Below are 21544 nucleotides of genomic sequence, written 5' to 3' on the forward strand. Positions count from 1 at the left end.
TTCAGAATAATGAAACCCTCTGTGATAAAGATAGGAGTCTTTTTTATCAATTGTCTTACTATGAATGCTATTATGAATATTAGGTGATTTTATTATAATATTATCAACAGAATACCTAGAAGTGTACATATTTTCTTTTTTGGTATATCAATTACATCTACTAGAAATGGACACTGGTGCTGGTGAATACACATAACTTTAGGCAAAAACTTCTTCTTCTTGTTAGGGAAATGGAAATAAGCCTCAGCGCTTCTATGGATTTAAAAATAGTCGAATTTATTAATTACATATTATGGAGGAGTCTGACCTCTATTAAGTTGGGTGAGGTTAGTGCTGGAAAGGGCTCAGTCTGCTTCTGTTCAGTTGGTTGGAGATTAAACTTTCTGGATGAAATTGCTATAAGGCTTGGAAAGTAATTTAATAGCTCTAGTGATGCCCTGTGCAAATGTAATAATTTCATTACTTTTATTGCAGGAACTAATTATAATAATAAAAAATGAAACCAGAATTTATGTTCAGACCTCAAATCCCAGAAGTTTGGGTTCAATGGATACCAAGAGCACTGTAGATGTGATTAACAAGTGGCTGGTGCTTGTATTATTAAGTTAAAATTCAGAATATCCAATGCGTGTAACTTCCATGAGTATGTATCGTTCATTGATACAAATTATCCTGTCATGTTGAGAATTATTAATTTATAATTCTGTTATAATTCTAGCTGAATTCTTTTATATGGGACTTCCTTTCACTGGCTGTATCACCAAACCTAATTTCTTGAAATTGTTTAATCCAATAGAAATAATATTGAATATTAAAATTAACTTTCTACTATTCATTTGCTGCAATCATATTATTATATACTTAAAGGTACCCTTCAATGAACTGATAACTCTGTCCAGAACAAGTTCTCACCTTGCACCAAAAGCTGCGAGAAAAGGCTCCTGTCCCCTTGAACAGAATGTCAAATTCAAGAAACACTTGGGAAATGCATGCCTCCCATCACACATTAAAAGCAAGTGTTGTGTGGCTACGATACATTTTAATTCATTAAAAGTAAATTTTATTGTAGCCATGTACAGACCCTTTTCCAAATGTTCTTTGAGAGTATAATATAGACAAAAATAAAAAAGCATCAAAAACCCTTAAAGTCCAGCTTAAATAAAACATATTAGTTACGCTTTCACATTATAAACAGCAGCTCTCTGTTCAATATATTTATTCATCCATCTGTTTCTCAATGCAACTTTTACCATTTTATGGTGATGGGGACCTGGAGACTGTCCTGGCTTCATCAGGTAGGAACCAGTTGTTGGCAGACCCCCTGTTGAACACAGGCACTCTCATCCACTCCAGTTTAAAGCTGGCAATGACCAAAAAAAAATTAGGGCCTGTATGAAGAAAACCAAAATGGCAGTGTAAAATCCATACAGACAACAAACATGGCAAAGCATGTACAAAATACACTGTTGGATAGGTGTGTGTATAAAGGAAATATATTGCACCCACATTAAAAGCTTCTAACAACAATTACTGAGTGCCCTGTGCACAACTGGTTCCTGCTTTGCGCCCAGTGCTGCTAGGACTCCGATCTGCTACAATCCACTATTGGAATGAGCATTTACAGACAATGAAGAAATTTATAAAGGATTATCTAAATTGATGTCAGCTAAAAGTAAAGACATATTTACTTTATGTTGTGTTCAACAACAGAATGGTGATCTTCAAGGTAATTAAAATAATTTACCCAGTAGAAAACAATTGATAATTGCTATTGTCATTCTGTACTGTGAAATTGTATTCAAATCAAATACCAAGCAAAGGCATTTTTTTTCAATGGATAACTTTTGTTGAAACTAAATATTGCCTCAAACAAGTTTAACACCATTGACATTTGTGAAAGACAGGGTGTTGACCGGTTTTGTCAAGTGGTTGTTATTGATTCTCGGGTTGCAGGTTGTGTGATTTATTTTTTTTTACACATTTCATCTGTGAATTTGCTTATATTCATATTTAAGTGTATTAGGTTAGAATCCCCAGTCAAGTGGTTGGGGTGAACGTGAGGTTAGCTTAATTTTGACATTGCTTATTTATATGGACCGTGAAACCTTCAGATGTTTACTTTTGTTTTCTGGGAACTGTGGTGAACTGATGTCTTCATTTTACAATTGGCCATCCATTTTTTATGCAGATCTTTGGTTATCTTCATGTCAGTTACATTTTAAGCAACTTTCAAAATCTCTATTACTATATATGTGAATGTTCATGTAAATATTGCATGGTTATATACTTTTTCATTGCTGTATTGTGTTTGTATACCTGTGTTTGTATTGTAAGCCCTATGAGTCTTTCTTTAGTTAATAGGGATGAATAAAAATAAATTGTATTGATCTGAGTTGAGCGTGCAGCCAGATCATGCCTCTGGTAGAGCAGATACAACTCTTCTCCCTGTTTGTGTTTTCCCTGTGTGCCAGTACTACATTAATGTATTAGTTAATAATACTGGGATTTTGGTTTGATAAAGATGAATTGTCGGACCTCTCAATTTTGCAGCTCCACCTTTGTGAAAATGTTACAGATTAACTGGTAATACCTGTCTTTTAGTTGTAAATGGAAGGTTTCATTGTTGCTTCAACAGCAGTCATATTCATGTCACACAACTGTATTCTTCTTCTTTCTCTTCGTCGTTTATATTCTCTCTGCTAATTATACTTTTGATCAGTAAGTCAATCTCTCTGATAGTCTACCAAGAGCTCTTCTACTTAATAATATCATTTTAAGCATATTCACCACATTGCCTGTCTTTCTGTAGAAAAACACACTAGATCGGACATGTTTGTGGCTTTTACCCAAGGGTGCTGAATGAAATAAAGGGATGAATGTCACTGTGCCAAAGCAATGCATCTTCTTATACTCTCTTGAGCTATAAGTAGAATATTTCCAAAGTTACAGCAAAATTCTAATACCATTCGTCATATTAAAATCATTTAACCTCTTGGTTAACAGTTACGATCTACAACACTTGCTAAACATGACCTTTATAATCTTGGGAATGCATAATTGAATGCATTTTACTACAAACAACATAACCATATTGCTTAGTTTGTCATGTTACCATTCCTAGATAAGATAAATGCATCAGCTTTTTGGGAGGATATGTGTAATGAAATTTAGAAAATTGGTCAATTTGCTTTTATTTGTGCATACATTATGTAAGCAAAGGATCAGATGTCAGTAAAAATGTACCACATTTGTGCATTGCAGAGTAACTGAGAAAGATGTCAATATGGAGATGTTAAACTGTGAATGAACATAAAATAATAGCAATCCCCCCAAAAGGAATAGCTTAATCATACAATAAGGTACCAAAGTAGGGGTTTAAAATGAAAGAACCATTTGTCAGTAATGGTCAAAGGGGCATCTTGAGTAAAAACATAGGGAGAGCTTGAAAAAGATGCTGTTCTCGGCATGAAATCAAATACCAATATATTGTAACAAATATTTTTCATTTCAAAGCACTTTGCTATTTTTTTGTAAATTAAATGAGTTTTAAATAGTGGTCATTCTTATAACTTTATTTTTATCTTTTACAGGTGTAATATATACAGCTGACATGCTTGATCGAGAAACAACACCATCCTACTGGCTCACAGTCTATGCCACTGACCACGGTGTTATTCCTCTGTATGCCACAATTGAAATTTATATAGAGGTGGAGGATGTAAACGACAATGCACCTCTGACTTCAGAACCCATCTACCACCCATCTGTGATGGAAAACTCCCCAAAGGATGTATCTGTGATTCAGATCCAGGCCCATGATCCAGATACCAACTCGGGAGATAAGCTGACTTTTCGCATATCCAGTGGAAATCCACAGAATTTTTTTGTTATAAACTCCAAGACAGGTAAACACTATTTTAACACCACTGCCACTCTCCTTTTAGAACATAGGTCTGAGTTTTATTGTTGCTGATTGCTTCTCTGTGATGTGTCACATAATGTCCACTTGTGACATAGACATTGACTGTTTGTTTGAGGGAATTTTAGTCATCACCACTATACTGTGAGCAAGTTCAGCATTTTAAAACATGCATAATTAACAATGATATTTAAATGTGATTTCATAATTTAATATGTGGATCTTTTTTGCTTTACATTTCTTTGGTATCATGTTCTTTTCTGAGTCAAGATGTGCTTTTTTGACGTTTTCATGTGTTTTCCACAGTATATTAATGAGATTTTTTGCACAGACTCAAGTTTGCCTTCACAGTCTAAACTGATCTTACTTTAATTAGCATTATTAAATTCCAATGTGCTTGATAGCATGTTTGTGCACATTGACACATTTTGAACTTGTGTGGAACACATACAGACAGAACATGGTTGGTGTGGACATGTTTTTTCTGTTGAGAAATGTTGTTTTTCTTGTGATCATCATAGGACAAAAGAGGATGTCAGTCGTAGATAATGATAGTAATAAAGTCAAATGTTTAGTGGTTGCAAGTTATTTAAATTATTTTAAGATTCTCTGAAAAATATACAAATTTTAAAAATATATATTTATTTAGTTTTCTTAAATCCAGTCACCAAGAAGAATAGCAATATCATTGGTAGGGCTGCCTTTGTCTTTATGAAGTTTTGAATATTATAATGTTAATGATATACATGAAAATGAAAAAAAATTGTAGTTAAATAGTATACAGTTAAGCTTAAAGTCTTAGATGCAGTGGATAGTCATAAAAATAAAATGTTAAATGGGAAACAACAAAGGCTCACAATGGATTAGGAACTGAAAGTTGCACAGCTCTCTTGCTAAGAAGGCCATGGGTTTCTTCATTTTGATTCTCCTTTAATGAACAGGAACACATCAGACATACAAAACTAAAATTAAAGCATTTATAGCTATTTGTGTGGCAATTCATAAAGTATCTTGGGTCAATAATTATTGAAGACCCAATAGAGCATCTCCTTTGAGATGATCAACAGTTATCACTTCCTAGTTCTTTAATAAAATTAACATTCAGATATATACTTGACATTTTAATTAATAAATATTAAATTAACAACAACAATAATACATTTTGTAATTTCCTCCTGCCTTAAGTGTCTGTCCAATCTTGTTTATAGTTGTTAATGTATTAAAATATGTTGTAACTGTAAATATAGTATGGTATAGCTTGTATAATAGCCCGACAAAAGACATTGGGTGTCTTAGTTTGATTCAGGTGGATTCTGTTTTATTGTTCCCTAGAGCCAAAAAAAAATAATGTATAGTTTAAAAAAATGTATATATGCATATCAAAACAGATATATTAATATCAATGCCAGATGTTGCTTATAATATAACTTGGGGTCTACATTAAACAATATGAACAACAAAATCATCTGCATCAAATAGCACACAGAAACATTCATTATGATGCTAGTAAAATCATTGGAGAATCTACTGGGGACCTACCTTGTTACTATTTGACATAGGCTATTAATTTTACCTGAATTTAATACATTTTTTTTCATGAATTCTGATATTTGTGTTTTCTCCACAGTACATTTAAATTCATTGTTGTTTCCTTTGTATATTGTGTATATATTTTTTATTCTCTGCTTCACATGCTTAAAGATTCTTTGAAATTGCAACTTCTAGGTTTAGTTTGACTTTAAATTTTGTATTTTTTTCTTTTTTATCTCCTTGTCTATCTCCCAAGCCTTTGTGGCTTGGAATTCTTTCCTTCTGGAAGAATGCTACACTAATGAATAAGCATTATATATATATATATATATATATATATAAATAAATATATTTTGGGAATTTGGAGGATCTGTATAGTCTGGTAAAATTTTTCCATTTGTATTATACTTATTATAGAAAAGCATTTCATTTAGATGTTACCTTGTTGTGTGGTCTTGCTGCTTAAACATGAATTGACCAAAGAGACACAGACATGATTTATTCCTAAAGGCATTTATTAAACTGAATGCAGCAAGGTGGGGAAGCAGTTGAGTAATCACACACAAAACAATAAACAAATATTCAGACCAACCCAAAAAAGCTGAATCTTGTGCTAATCTGAGGAAGTAGCTAGCCCACTTTACCCTTTTTCTTTCTTTCCGTTTTAACACCTTTCAAAAACTGTTTCTCTTACTCTCTTTCATTAACATAATTTCCTCCTGCCTTAAGCTGTCTGTCCAATCTTGTTTATAATTGACATTCCAATCCCCCTAAACCTCTTGAAATTCTCTTTTGGAATTGGTCCTGAAAGGCATTTTGGCCACTAAATCAGAGTGTCTGTCAGTTGCTACTTGAATTTCAGAATCTAGAATGACCAGACAACCAGAACTGATCCTGATGTGGTTGCTCTTACAAATATACTCTAGAGCTCCTCGTAGGTTCCTCATAGGAATTCCAGCTGCTGTTTCTTTATTGGTAGATAATGTCAATTTCAATGTCAATTTATTTATATAGCACATTTAAAACAACATAGGAATGCTGTGGCCAAAGTGCTTTATAATAGAAGAAAAAAAACATACAATTAACATACATAATATAAATAGAAATAAAATAAATGAACATAAATAAAATAAATAATAAATAGAAGTAAGATTACATAATCACAATGAGGAAACCATCAGTATTACTGAAGGTCACAGAAAGCAAGTGAATAGAAATGAGTCTTTAATCTTGTTTTGAACAGTTCAATTGTAGATGACTCCTTTATGTATTGAGGTAAAGAGCTCCACAGGCGAGGAGCAGCAGCTGCAAAAGCCCTGTCCCCCTTAGTTTATTAATGGCAGAGGGGAAATTCAATGGCTTTGGCAGCAATATACAATATTAAGTGCACAGACATTGTTCTAAACAGTAAACACATAGTTCAAGGTAATACAAAACTATAAAGCACAGTATAATGCCAGTTAATAGACTAAATTATGTACATATGTATGATTAATATATAGTACCCTTTATAGTGTCCTAGGGCCACCTTGTCTATTTAACTATAATAGTTAAGGTGACAAGGGTCAGTCTGACATACAGTCTGTTGTTAGTAGGGAAAAATGCCTACTTAGCACACAGGTGAGTCCAGGTCCAGTATTTTAATAATATAATATAATATAATATAATATAATATAATATAATATAATATAATATAATATAATATAATATGGCGGCACGGTGGCGCAGTGGGTAGCGCTGCTGCCTCACAGTTGGGTGATCTGGGGACCTGGGTTCACTTCCCGGGTCCTCCCTGCGTGGAGTTTGCATGTTCTCCCCGTGTCTGCGTGGGTTTCCTCTGGGCGCTCCGGTTTCCTCCCACAGTCCAAAGACATGCAGGTTAGGTGGGTTGGCAATTCTAAATTGGCCCTAGTGTGTGCTTGGTGTGTGTGTGTGTTTGTGTGTGTCCTGCGGTGGGTTGGCACCCTGCCTGGGATTGGTTCTTGCCTTGTGCCCTGTGTTGGCTGGGATTGGCTCCAGCAGACCCCCGTGACCCTGTGTTCGGATTCAGCGGGTTGGAAAATGGATGGATGGATAATATAATATAATATAATATAATATAATATAATATAATATAATATAATATAATATAATATAATATAATATAATATAATATAATATAATGGATTCAGGAAGTATTCGGACTATTTAGGGCCACATTGTCAAGTCATCCTTTGACATGGGAATTTTGATGCATGACGACCTTGCTTTGCATCAGCATTATGCTCAATGTGTGATGTTTTTTGTAATGAAATGTGAGCTGTAAATTTTCTGAGGTTGGAGTTCCGTTATGAATGGCCGCATAGAGCCTTACCTTATCTTAGTATTATGGATGGGATGCCAGTTTATTGCAGTATTTACTCTCTCATACAGGGTTTGGACTTGCCAGTTAATAATCAAAAAGGTGTAGTTTTACTTTGAAAAGTTTACATAAAAGTAGATGGTAATCATTGCACTTGATCTGAGCCTACACATAGTTAGCAGTTTTGATGTCAAACGGATAGCCCCTAAACCTTTAAGTACTGCAATTTAGGATAAATAATTACTTGTCAGCAGAGTTTCTCTTAAATTGACAGTAATAAGGTTGAAACATGTTTATTATTTGATGATTTACTTCTCTTCAGGTTTAACTGAATCCAGTATGTTAATTAGCAGTGTTGCAGAAATTTTTTCCAATTACTCAAACAGAGCTTGGAGCCATTTCATTTTTTTAAATAAATGACTTACCTGTCTTTTGTTTTCATGTTTTTTGTACAATCACTTCAATTTTGTAACAGAGTACTCTGCATATTAATTAAATTAAGCCCTGAAAAAGACTAATAAAACATGTAGTGGTGCATTTATCACATCACCAAAACACTGTCACTCTGGTGCCACACATGGCTTGTATTTTGCATGTCCTTTCTAGCTACCAAACCTCTTGAAATAACTGAAGACAACCATTTTACTTTTTTATAATAAATTGTAAGGTAGTTTTCATGTAGTGGCTAGCAGTGCTGCCCCGAGGTTCGAGACTGGTTTTGAATCCCAGCTTAGTTGTTGTCTGTGTAGAGTTTTGGGAAGTTTTTTTTTTTTTCCTATGTCTGAATGGATTTTTATTTGGACAGTCAAGCATTTCTTCCCACAGCCCAATGTATATTAGATTCATTGGAAAAACCGTAAACTGGTCATGTGTGAGAGAGTGAGTGTGCTCTGTGGCAGAATGGCATCCAGTTCATTGGATTAAGCAGGATATAAAAGGTATGTGTAGAAGGAAAGCATACGTCTAGGACAGTGTCAGACAGGTGTAAAGGTCAAACAACTATGTTATATTGTTATGCTTTGATGTGTAACCTATCCCTTTTTTCAAAGGTAATAAAAGCAGAGGCATGTATATCACATGGCACCTTCGTCACATTATTTGGCTGCTTAATTTAATCAGTTGTTTCATTTCATTCATCTTTATTGGTAGCACATTACAATTTCTATAAATATTCTGTTTTTGTATTTATTTTACTTATTTCCATTTTAGTTTAGTTCTGTATTAAATTTCCTTTTTCCTCATAATTTTTGTACCTATTAGTTTTCTAACAGTGGACAAGTACTCCACATGAAATAAAAGACCAGCTTCTTCTATGTGTCCCTTATAATAGGCCCTTGTTTGGCCATAACTTTGACAAGGTCCATCTAGTATATGACCAACAGTATTCTATTATTATAAAATTGAAGGGACTGTCTGTAGTCAAATCATTTCAGTTTACTTTTATATGGAGGGCATCCATTTATAAGCCCATATACAGCACTATAGCACAGCCAATATAAAATATAGAGCATCAGGGAATAAAACGTAAAAAGATGATGCTAAATATAAAAAAACACAATGCAATGCTTAAACTGAAAAATAACATAGCCTTGTTTTATGAATTAATTTTTTAAATGTTAAGATGAATATTAATGAAATTGTTTAGAATGTATATTTTTAAAATGTCCTCTAAATGTCAAGGCGTGTCATTGTATACACACTTACATAAGCAGCAAGAAAAGAACACATGGCTTTACAAACAAAAGAGAAACTAAATGAAATGATTTCTACTGGAGTAATTAATTCTGGAACATAGCCCAATAAAATCAAAATGCAATCCAAAATGAGTCCTCTAAATTTTGGGGTCTACAGTTTTACTATGTTCAGTTTGGTCCATGCTGCTTTATATTTTTTGAAAAGGTACAAACATATTTTTTAACAAAGGGAAGGTTCTTAATTACAACGAGCAACTGAAATGGTTGTCCAACTTCTCATTACGTGTATGTTAGCACAGGCCGTGAATAATGCAGTGCTGGTCCCACTCATCATCTTTGAATCACATTTTTCCATCTTTTTTCACTGTATATCTTTTTGTTTTCGCTGACTTAATTATAGAAAGTTGATTAGCAGTGTATTTGAAGTTTTGACTTATGGTATTGTGCATTACTGGATAGCAATACATTACAATACATTAGGCTTTTAGCTATTTATGTTTTAATTATGGCCTGATGAAAGGCTCATACTCTTTGTAACGACTTGATTTAATGTACAGCACAGTATTTGCAGCTTGTGGCAGACTAATTTATAATTCTCTAAAGACTTTCAAGGGCAAGCCCTTTGTCATTTTGCTTCTTGTAATGTCTGAATGTCTAAAATTATTTACAGTACATTAAATCAGAGAAACTGTTAACCGCCTCAGAATGGGATAATAAGGTTTGATATATTTTAAGAAACGCACATATGATATTAAATATTTAAAGTAAAGCGTACTAAAATATGTGTGGTGTCAGTCAGTCTCCTGCCATTAATAAAAATTTTTTTTAAATTTTTGTCAAATCAATGTATGGCTACCCTATACTAGACACCTAATATCATGCTATTCTCAATATCTGACTTCATAATTATGTTCATATTTATGTCTGGATTTAGTAAAATGAAAGAGTTCACATCATCAGCCAAATATTATTGTTATAAATAAGTTCCAAGTGTGTGACACCTGACAGTACACCAACTTTGACAGTCTAGCATGTGAATAAGTGACTTTTTTTATAATAAATATCAAATTAACACATATAGAAAAAATAGCCAGCAACTATAGAATAAAAAGTTTTTCTTGTACAAAGCTGAAAATCAAAAAACATTCTGTACTATTGGGCACATTTTTTCTAACCACCATTCAGGCAGAAGCATTTGTATGTTCAGACGGTGTGACTTAATTTAATTTTCCTCCATTTGATCTTTGTACTAAACAAATGTAAAGCTACAAAACACCTGTAATGCTGTGGAAAATTATGTGTAAAAACTTCATAGATTTTTATACATTTTAGAAAAAAAAAATCATTATCATATGTCCCCATAGCCATTTCCTTTTTGATGCACCTGAATAGTACCCTCTTATATTCTGGTACTGTGTTTCCACGAAAATAAGCCCTAGCATGATTTTTCAGGATGCTCGTAATATAAGCCCTACTCCGAAAATAAGCCCTAGTTATGATCCCGCGCAGGCGCCTTTGGATGAGCGATAAACGCCTACCGCTACTGTATGTACACAGATGAACAGGAAATAATACCGGTATTTTGACCCCCCAACAAGATGAGTGCAAAAAGATAGAGCTATTTTGTCAAGTACAAGAAAGTAATTGCGGAGGAATCTCAGGGCAAAAATCTTACTGCTTTCTGCAAAGAGAAGAAATTGGATATCCGAATGCATTACAAGTAGGATACATGGACAAGAGGTGCTCATTTAAGGAAAGCTCTATTGCTAGACATGAGAAATTGGGGGATATTATTCTAAAGGAAATGGAGTTGCAAGAAATTCATAATGGAATTCGGGGTTTGGAGAGTTATGGTGATGTTCCAGAAGATGATGAAATGACTGTATTTGAATAAATGTAGATTTTTGTTCCAGAATACTAGGGAGTTGTGCCCTCAGCTCACTTCACTCGCCAACCTCCCGGGGCGCGCTGCACACCAGCCACTTCGTGTCTCTGCCACTCGCGTTGTGAAGGGGGGGCGGAGGGGCTGAACACAAGGTAAGGAGACGCAGTGGAATTAGCCGCTGTCTTACTGCTGTCGTGCTGCGTGTTGATCATTTAAAAGCTTGTGCAGCAGCTGTCCTTTTGTCTCACTGCCTTGTCTGGCGGGTCGTTAAAGTGTCTCCGAGCAAATCATGTATCATTTCCTTCCAAGCCTTCCATGATTTTTTTTTTTTATGATAGAGAGAAATTTTTGTTCATGGAAAAGCAAGACATCCCCTGAAAATAAGCCCTACCGTGTCTTTTGGAGGAAAAATTAATGTAAGACCCTGTGTTATTTTCGGGGAAACACGGTATATACAGTTGATTACCGTCAGTTGTGCCAGGCAATTAGTATGTTGTTATAGTATTGTTATTTCCCATCTATGGAGAGACACTCTAATAGTTTCACGAACAGACACTTTAATATGTAATGCTTTTAAGCAAAAAAGATATGTTGTGCAAGTCCATTAATTATTCCAAGGCATAAATGTAAATAAGTCACCACTCACTTTTCAACTCTGTTTTCTGTCAGCATTAACATCGTTCTACTTAGGGCTATGCGCAAGCTCCAGAAAGGTCAGATTACTCTCAGTGGGAATTTCAGTTTTCTGCTACATTAGTCCACTAATTGATTTCAGTTTTCACAGTTAGAAAAACATAATACCGTGAACTGTTCCATTTTTCCTTTTTTGCATCTTCAGCTTGTTGGAAATATTAGCACTCTAACTACCAGAGGAATTTCCAGAGAACTATTGTTAGAGAGCAACAATTACCAAATAATTATGCCTGTGGGCTACTGTGTGATATTGTTTTAATTTTATTCTTTTTTTTCTAGGCAGTTAACCAAATTAGTATTGTCTTGTATGCATGATTATGAAATTATTTTTGAAACTAGAATTGAGTTAAGTTTTAAAATTGCTGTACACACAAAAAATTTCTGGTGATTTCTAGCTGACCACAAATTGTAATGACCCTCTAGTCGTAGTAGAATAATGGAGGGACTGGCATAAGTCAAGATAAGACAAGATAAGTTACATATCACACATCTACAGTAAGAAGTTTAATTAAAACATATCAACATATAAAAAACATAAAATCCTGTTAAATTAAGAGCACATCAACATCTAAAAATCATTAAAATCTAACAGACATGTACATTTTATTTATACTTACAATGACTTTCACTTTAAACGTTAGAACAATTATGACAAGAACAGGCCATTCAGCTGAAACAAGCTTGCCAATACTATTCATCCAGATTCTCCAAAATCTGTCTTAAAACAGTCAACACATTGACTGTTATATTAAGTGTTTTAATCAACATTTTTATAAAAGAATGCTTATTCTTATTTAGCCTTAATTGAGGGACCCAGAAATGCTTGGTTGGTAAAAAACTAGAAGTTGGTGTATGGAACATATGCAGGATGACATCTGATTTTCTCATATTTCTTAAGGGTAATCTGTTTATGTTTGATCAATAGTGGATCGTTTTGACTTCTTCCCCTCATTCTATCCATGTAAGACATTTTATTTTTGACAGAAAGGTTTAAAATCAGGTAAAGATGTGGTAACGCAATATGCTCTGTATTACTTGAGGGAAGCACCTCAGTTTGATTTACTTGTAGATGAAAAGAAGAATCTTTCTCAGCATTGTTTTTCACTATGATTGTACCATTCTATTTTGCGTAAAGAAACTTTTAACAATCAGGCTTCCTTTTAAAAGTGATCTTTTCTCAAGCTCTTTTTATATTTTGATTTATTTTAAGAGTTACTATCCATCATGCCAGGTTTTATCATTAAATTACATGTGATTCTGTTCACAATTTCGCCTGTTTTTGTTGTAGCCAGACTCTAGAACAATTGAGCACCATATTCAGCCACAAGGATTCATTATGTGGGGCTTTGTGTGCAATAGTTAGCAAAACAATCTTGGGCAGCATTACTCATCTCTATAGTGAAGTGCTTGGTAGATGTTAGGAACTTGTCTATATTTTGTGTTTGGCTTCAGATTTAGTCATTAAAAACTAGAGCACCTGGGATTACTCCACAAAGCAAGCAGATGAAAAAATGGCTGTTGGGAAGCATAACTTTGTTCCTGAATCCATAACGGCATGCAGGACTTGCTGACTCAGGCCTATGAAACTCCCCAGGTGCTAATGTACAGTCCATTAAGGTCTCTGTTGAAAGGAAAAAAGAACTAGCACATTTCATTTTGCTATTACAGATCATGCAGAACATGACCTCTGTTTCTTACAGTCTGCACGCTGTCTTGTATTGTAGCCTAATTGGATGTGTTTAGTGTTACATTCTCAGACGATAAAATCAGAAATTTAAGACCACCAGAAATGTAATTATCCTGGGTGGAATTGCATTAAGCCTTTTTAATTTTCTGAACCTTGAAGCTATCTGTGCCCTACTACACTTTCATCATATCACATGAAAAAATGGGAAGTATCTGTAAAGTGAGCACAAAAAGGACCTCCCACCCCAGCTTCATACTGTCATGTACTTGGTTCAGGGGGAGCATATATTAAACAAGCAAATACAGGTTAATGTTACTTGACTAGGTTCAAGGTTATTTTTTAGTTTTTGGCATTGAAAATAAAATCATTCTACTTTTACTTGGCAGGATGGCAGGATTACGTAGTGTTTCCCACAGAATCAAAAGGATTGCCACAGTTAATGTAAATTTATCTTGATTGTTCAGAGGTAAAGTTGGAAGCATAAAATACATTATTGCAGGTAGTTGAACTGTTGTACAAGTATGCAAAGTACAAAAGATGATTTTAAACTTTTCTTCTTCTCTCTTTCCTTTTTATTTAGAACTACAGCATCAGAGCTGAAACTATATTTGACAGTGATGCACCTTTGATTTTATTTGTCACATATTCACACACAGGAATATAGTGAAATGCATATGTAAAATGAGATTTTGTGTTAAGCAAAATTTGTCACAAAATTCACATGATATGCTTGATTTTACTTGGCCGCTCTACAGAAGTTCTGGTAATATATTAGCAAATGTAAAAATTATTAACTATACACTTAAATAATAATAAAAAATTAACACAACAAAAAAACAATAGAAAAAGTTTACTTTTTTTGTCTCTGCATACCACTGTCATTGGACAAACTTTCTCTCAGAAGTGACTGACAATTCTTTTAACCAACCAGCATTTTTCTTTTGTTTTCAGTTCATACCTACCTTTCACATTTGTCCTATCACATACTATGTTATCCTTTGCACTTACCACTTCTTAACGCTTCTAATTCACTGTAGCATTGCAACAAGTATCATCTCTTTATTCTGCCATCTCTTTGATTTTGCATGTGTCACACCTTAATATTATTTCATCACCATTTTTACACGTCATCTTTTTTAGCTCATATCACCTTTTTAAGTTTCTGTTTGGTTGCTTATATTTTACGTAATTGCAAATGTTTATGTGCTTTATTAAAAAAGCATACTTCTTATTGTACTGTTTTTCAAGCAAAGAATTCTACTTGTTAATGCAAGTTATAGTCTTCTTTGCTACTATAAAGATAAAATGGTGTCTCACACTGAAATTAGTTGATCTCCCAAGATGTAAGAGCAAATGAATGTCTACTTGGTCGGAGCTGCACTTTTTACTCTAAGTTCTAGTATTATACACATGGATCACATTGCTGATATATGTGTATCAGAGGATCAAATGTTAAAAAGTAGTCAAACATCTGTGTATGCAATCAATTTAACAGTTTTATTACCAGCATATATTAGTATTTGGCTTGGTGTTGGTGAATGTGGGTGTGTGGTGTGAAGGACTGGTAGCTCATCCAGAATTGATTAGTAACTTGCACTTGACACTATCAGGATAGGCTCCAGCCCCAGCAAACCTAATAATTTAATTAAGTGGGTTTAGAAAATGGATTAATAATAAAATATATGACAATAAAACATTTTTCCTAAAAAAATTACGCATAACTAGATCTTACTCCAGCTTTATTATCATAAATTTAAAGGGCCACTATTGTCATGTGTAGTATATAGTGAAATTCTGACTTGCATGAGTTAATCAACATGTGATATATTGCCACTGTCCAGTGCCATGATTATACTAACATTATTAAATCGAAGAGTACGGTTAGAAATATTTCATAATATTGTGCCATGTATGTTGACAGTTTTTTTTTCAACCTAAGTGAAATTCAATGTAAGCATTAGAAAGAATTAATAAAATAAGAATTTGCATAAACATTTTAAAAATAATGCACATGAAGCATTATAAAGCATTATCTTTATAAATGTAAAGAACCTATTTAACACACAGCAATTGATAAAAGAATGTTTTGTTTTAGTATAATAAATAAATAAATTAATTAAATAAAATGATCTCCTTTTAAGGCTTATTAGCTAATTAGGTGCTAAGGAGCCTTATTGGACCGTAGAGATGGAATAATAAGATAATGTAGTCTGAACCCTTTTTCCATGTCCTTTATTCTATTAAATTCTGGGAGCCCCAAATTTACATTTTCATAGAAGAACATCCATGGTAATTGGGTGAGCTTTCATGCAGAGTAGCAAAGATTTCCTTTCAAAACAGCTTGGATACTACCATCATTGGCATCCTCTCCAAAGCACGCAATTTATTGTGAGCTAATAGTTCACAGTGATCTGCAATGTAATGCTTAAACTGGATGTTGAAGGCCAGCTATGCAAAACACAGTGAAAGTGGAGTTCACAAAATGCATGAAGGAGAATAATCCCCAACGGTGGTAGATTTGCATCTACTGGAGTGCACAAAGGCAGTTGGCTTAAGGTTTCTCCATTTGTATGTTGCTAATCAAGTCACATGTATAACTTGTAGCTGTTGTCTTCAAGGGAAAGGCTCCAGAGAAACAGGACCTGTGCTGTTGGTTTCCCATGGAAAACCTCCTATAACAGAGGCTAGTAGTTTGTGTAAATGACAGTGTGGTGAGTGAGTATTGATGGCACTTTGAAACTGCAAAGGCAAAAGACAGACTCCCTTATGATCTGAGTATTTTAACTGTCAGTTGAGGTTAGAGTTGTAGAGAAAAAACAAATGGAATCTTCCTTGCCATCTGGTTCTTTGGGCGCCAGCAGAGTATCAAGCCTATAAGTGCCACATATTACGGGTAGAGGCTTATTTCATCATAATAGGTCTTAATGTCATCCAGATGTAACAATTATTTTGCCTAATTATATGATCTGGACGGTTTGATTAGTCAAGCAGATGATATCAAAGATTGGGAGCTCTAGCAATGTAAGGAGTTCTGTTTAGTCTTGAGTAGTTATAGCTGTATACTGTTTTTGTCTTTACAGCATTCTGTATCAGGGTATTAAAAATCCACTTTTTGCTTTTCTACTTTAAATCTGCATCCATGGGACTAATTAACACTTTACCTAACACAATTCCTGACAACAAGATGTGCCCAATTATCCTCACCATTTTTGTTGTTGTATCACTTGCAGCTAACATCTTACTTGCCAAATTTAGGTCAAATTTCATGAAGACACCTCCTGCACTTGACACAGTGAACAGTTTATTCACAGTTATCAGGGGGTTGTATACCGTTATTTTAACTGGTGGTAAACATGGTGTAAGTATGTAATTGTAGTGCCAAGAGTACTGCAGCAGCCTGTATGCTTGGTACCATAACCATGAATGAAGAATAGTCTTCTCCTTAATCCATGGTAGTCAATATCAACAAAAAAGTGCACAGACCCTTTAAAGGACACGGTGATCAAAAGAAGTACTTCATTATTTTTGTGGAATCAATAATAGTTTGACCACAGAATTAAAATTCAGTTCCATTTTGATCAATCTGTTGTCCAGTTGAAGTGTTTTTAGTAAAGGTTTACTAATACAGATACTTGAAATGACATCGTTGTTTTGGTCTTAATTGCTTATAAAGTGCATATGGTGAACTCTTTCAATATTGATATTTACTTTTGTGTAAGATGTCAGGTGCAAATTGATATATTTTTTTCACAGATGCCAATATACCCTTTTGTTTTACAATAATAACAAGAAGTCAAGGCTAATGTGAAAGTGACTGAATTCTGCAACCATCTGCATGTAATACATAGCATACCCTCTTCTCTAGTATTAAAGAATGGTAGTTTGGTGCCAAATTTAAATGCCTGGTTACCTTGGGAATATTAGGAATTGGGACTTTTGAATGTCATTCCAGATAAGCATAAGTAGTCTGCCATATGACTTTTTTATTGTCCATATTATATAATGGCTGATACAGTTACGAGAAGGCACGGACATAATTTGTCAGCTGGGAAAATGAGAAAGGTGCAGTTGTCCATATGCCAATCGCCCACAGAGTTTTTACTTTGTAATTCTAATTAATAAACATTAATCATCACATGGATATTACTCTCTATCAATTAGTGTGCTTTCTAAAGTTAGACAATTTCAAAATTGCTAGAAATTAGTAGATCCTTTGCATTAAAGCCAGGGAGGAAATTTTTGAACCCAGTTACAAACCAAAGCAGCCATGAGATGTCTTCTTCACAGATGATGATCTCCACCAGTGAAAGTAATGGTGCCCTTAGGGGACAGTAAAGCAGCCCTGAAATAGGGAGGGGGTTATTTGAATGTTGCACCACTCTGGTGGAAACTGAGCTTTGCACAGCCTTTAAAGACCTTAGATATAGTGTATCACATGGCTTTGGATCTGTGCTTTTTCATGTTTGACTGGGCTGGTTTTCAGTTTCCTAACTTTGATATATTTTTCGAGTTGTGGGTACTTCTTTTAATTCAAGAAAATCAGGCAAATAATAAATATGTAAATAGAGCAACCACTTCTTTTGGTCATTGCTGTTTACCAAGCTATATTAAAGACTGTTTTAGTGGTTGTAGATGTTTTGTCTATTTTTGGATTCCTATCCCCATATCTGTGGCTGTTGCATGAAGGCTATTTACTGTACCCGTGAAATGACCATCTTTTCTTGATACGTAGAAGCAAGCAATTCCCAGGAAATTTGTGTGATGTTTAACTCTTAATTTTACATGGAGCTGTGTTTGATAGAGGCTTAAGCCACATTTTTACAGTGGTGGAGAGACTCACTTTTTCAGCTAATCCTGTCAAGCCGTTTTCAGTTATTTGTTAGCACTAGGGTAGGTGCCTTTATTTCCAGTATTTTCAATCATGATTGAATGTAAACATTATTTATTTTTGGAAGATGAGCCAATTAAAATTCTAATCAACATAATGTATATTTAAGCAGAGGTTGCACTCACTAGACCTTGTAAGCAGTGTCATCATTATTTTTTTTCCTCCCAATTGAAGCTTCCAATTAACTTTGCTGATCTAATTATTCATTCCTTTGGATACAATTGCTGTTTTTCCATCTAGCCCAAGCTAAGGTTTAAACACAAATTAATTTGAACATACTTGTCTTTTAAATGTTGAAAGTCCTTCTATGTATTTAATTTGTACTAATTAATAATTAGACCTAATTAATTATCAGAGAACTCAAGTGGAACTAAAAACACTGAATCGTGGAGACAGTGAGATATGAATGCACGTGGTCCTCCGGGACTGCTAACCTCAAATGAACTAATGCAAATGTGGTTATGGTATCTGCAGAGGGTTCAAAGTGATATGATGATAACCAGCACACGTTTCTTATGCATTGAAACAAACACTTTCATTATCCTTCCATCCGTAAACATTCTTTTGAAATTTGAGTTTCACCAAACCCGATATTTAATCCTGTATGTGTTAAAATCTTAAATAAATAAATCACAGAAAAGCGATGTTTTTTTATTGAGAAGGAATACTTCAGAAATTCTCATCAGCCTAAGACAATGACTATGAAATGGCAATGAGATGTAGTTTGTAAAGAGCTGACTTTGAATCAGTTAACTCTGCAGATTAAATCAAGAACTTGTTGTCAGTGTTTCTCCGTATATCCTGCAACTACACAACTTTTCTGTTGTCTGTATTTTCCAGTACACCAGTGTGCCTTACCACTTTATTACATAGTTCTACACATTTCATTATATCCTTATGCATCATAGCAGGTCATTGCAAGTGTGCACCCTCTAAACAAATAATACACATGCCATTTCATTGGATGTCATTCATTCAACCAAGCTAAGTAAATTTAGAGTCACCAAAAAGTCTATCCTGCATATTTTTGGGAAATGAGAAGAACCAGGAGAAAGCTTATGTGGAACACAGTGTTTGGGCCAGGATTTGAAACTGTGACACTATGTTAAAGGATGAGCCACCACTTTTTGAATTAAATGGTTCAGTTTTGCCCAGTAGTTTTTGTCAATGGCATTCATACATTCATGTAAGAAATTCTTTGAATTTATGATTATATGCAAAAATTGATTAAATGTGTATCATTTTAATAACTCTTTAAAAAATAAAAAAGAATCCATCTTACCTCATAGGATTCCTTGTACATTGGAGGGTGGAGGATAAAGATTTGATTTGCTAACCTGATTAAACCCAGGAAATAGCTATTACCTGTGATGAATATGATTATTTCATACAGAAGACTAAAAGCAGTGATACACCTTGATTCCATAAGGTATATTAGTAAAATGGAAGAATGCTTGTTGTATGGTCCCTTTTCTATAAAATAAAGAATGATTAACTATCAGTGAAAAAATAGAGGCTTTGTAAATGGACACTCTTAAGGAGCATCTTTTTTCTACTTTATAGACAATTGTGTTTTTTAGAAGATATCTTGACTGGGAAAGCACACTCCAACTGCAGTTTTGAGACCTCATGTTTTCAGAAAAGCTAAGCTTTCTGTAGCACTTTTTCCATCATTCAGCTCAAAGCAAGCAGTTTCCTGCTTCAATGTATGCTCTCATCCCCCATGAATATATAGAATCCCCAATTATAAAGCTGGATTTCTAACACCTGGAAGCTGTGGTGGTCATACAACTTTATATAATAAAATAACTTAATTTATCAGTTCTAACTACATGCAAGGTTACAGTGACAATAGTCTTAAGTGATTAGTATAAGTTGGACGTTTTCCTCTGTAATCTGCATGTAGGTCATACTAGTAATCTGTGCCAGAATTATGTATTAATTTTCATTTTATCTATTTAAGTCTCGGCAAAGAAAATCTATCTATATGGTAATCAAAAGTCTCCTACCAAAAGAGGTACAGTGCTTGGATATTTATTGAAAGCCTGTTCCAGTTTAAATTTAGTTTTATAAATTAAGGGAAAAAAAGGCAATAGGAGCAAAAAGATTTTTAAACTGATAAAATTCATAGGTAAAATTATATTCTGAACACTCAATTGAATGGCATGAGGCTTTGTAAAAATGGGAGAGCCAGCTGAGGTGGCTGTGGTGACTCAAGTATAATTTTTATTTTAGTATGTTCTCAGAGCCCATGTGTGAACGTGACTGAATGATTTTGGAAAATGCAAGACATATGGGTTGACCTTTTTTATAACTCAAAAGAAAAACTTTTTTTTTTGCCTTTTTCATGCTCTGTATTTCACTTTCTATATATTCCTGTTCTTCTTCTCCATCTTAAGACAGTAATCTATTAGTTAACATCCCATTGAAGATTTCTACTATACAGCTGCTTTTTAAGCTCAGAAAGTCCATATCTCATTGCTCATAACCACCTATAAAAAATAACAGCGGCAACCCTCTTTAAACCAGAAAAGGATAAGTAAATGAACATTAGAAAAAATTTGGTGAGAAAATGTCACTCAGCCCAACAAAGATAAATCCTTTTCAAATATAAAATCTCCATAATAGTCAAGAGTGAAAGTACTACTATTTACCACGATGTTGTCCAATGTTGGCTACCATAAACGTGTATTCTATCTGAACCTTTTTTTATCTCTATATGAAAACACAAAATTAAAAAAAAAATTTTTGGCCATCATTACTGTTACTGCATGGGTTGAATAAAATTTAAAAAATATATATCATTTTTTGAGTGGATTATTCCTTTTATGCCTGTTTCACAGGTCACTGGACAACCCTGATTTGTTTTTAATTTAAAATTTTTTATATCATTTTATTTCAAGAAAA

General features: G+C 34.0%; 1 protein-coding gene across 5 annotated transcripts in view; it reads left to right on the forward strand.

Annotated features, from left to right (window-relative positions):
- Positions 1-21544, forward strand: part of fat3a (FAT atypical cadherin 3a) — a 547007-nt gene that overhangs the window by 203679 nt on the left and 321784 nt on the right. For all 5 annotated transcript variants that reach the window (XM_051927171.1, XM_051927172.1, XM_028800422.2 and 2 more), the window contains exon 3: positions 3591-3905. In XM_051927171.1, coding sequence (XP_051783131.1) covers positions 3591-3905 — 315 coding nt within the window. The remainder of the gene's footprint in view (positions 1-3590; positions 3906-21544) is intronic.

This window comes from Erpetoichthys calabaricus, chromosome 4 (genome assembly GCF_900747795.2).
Source record: "Erpetoichthys calabaricus chromosome 4, fErpCal1.3, whole genome shotgun sequence".
Lineage (NCBI taxonomy): Eukaryota > Metazoa > Chordata > Cladistia > Polypteriformes > Polypteridae > Erpetoichthys > Erpetoichthys calabaricus.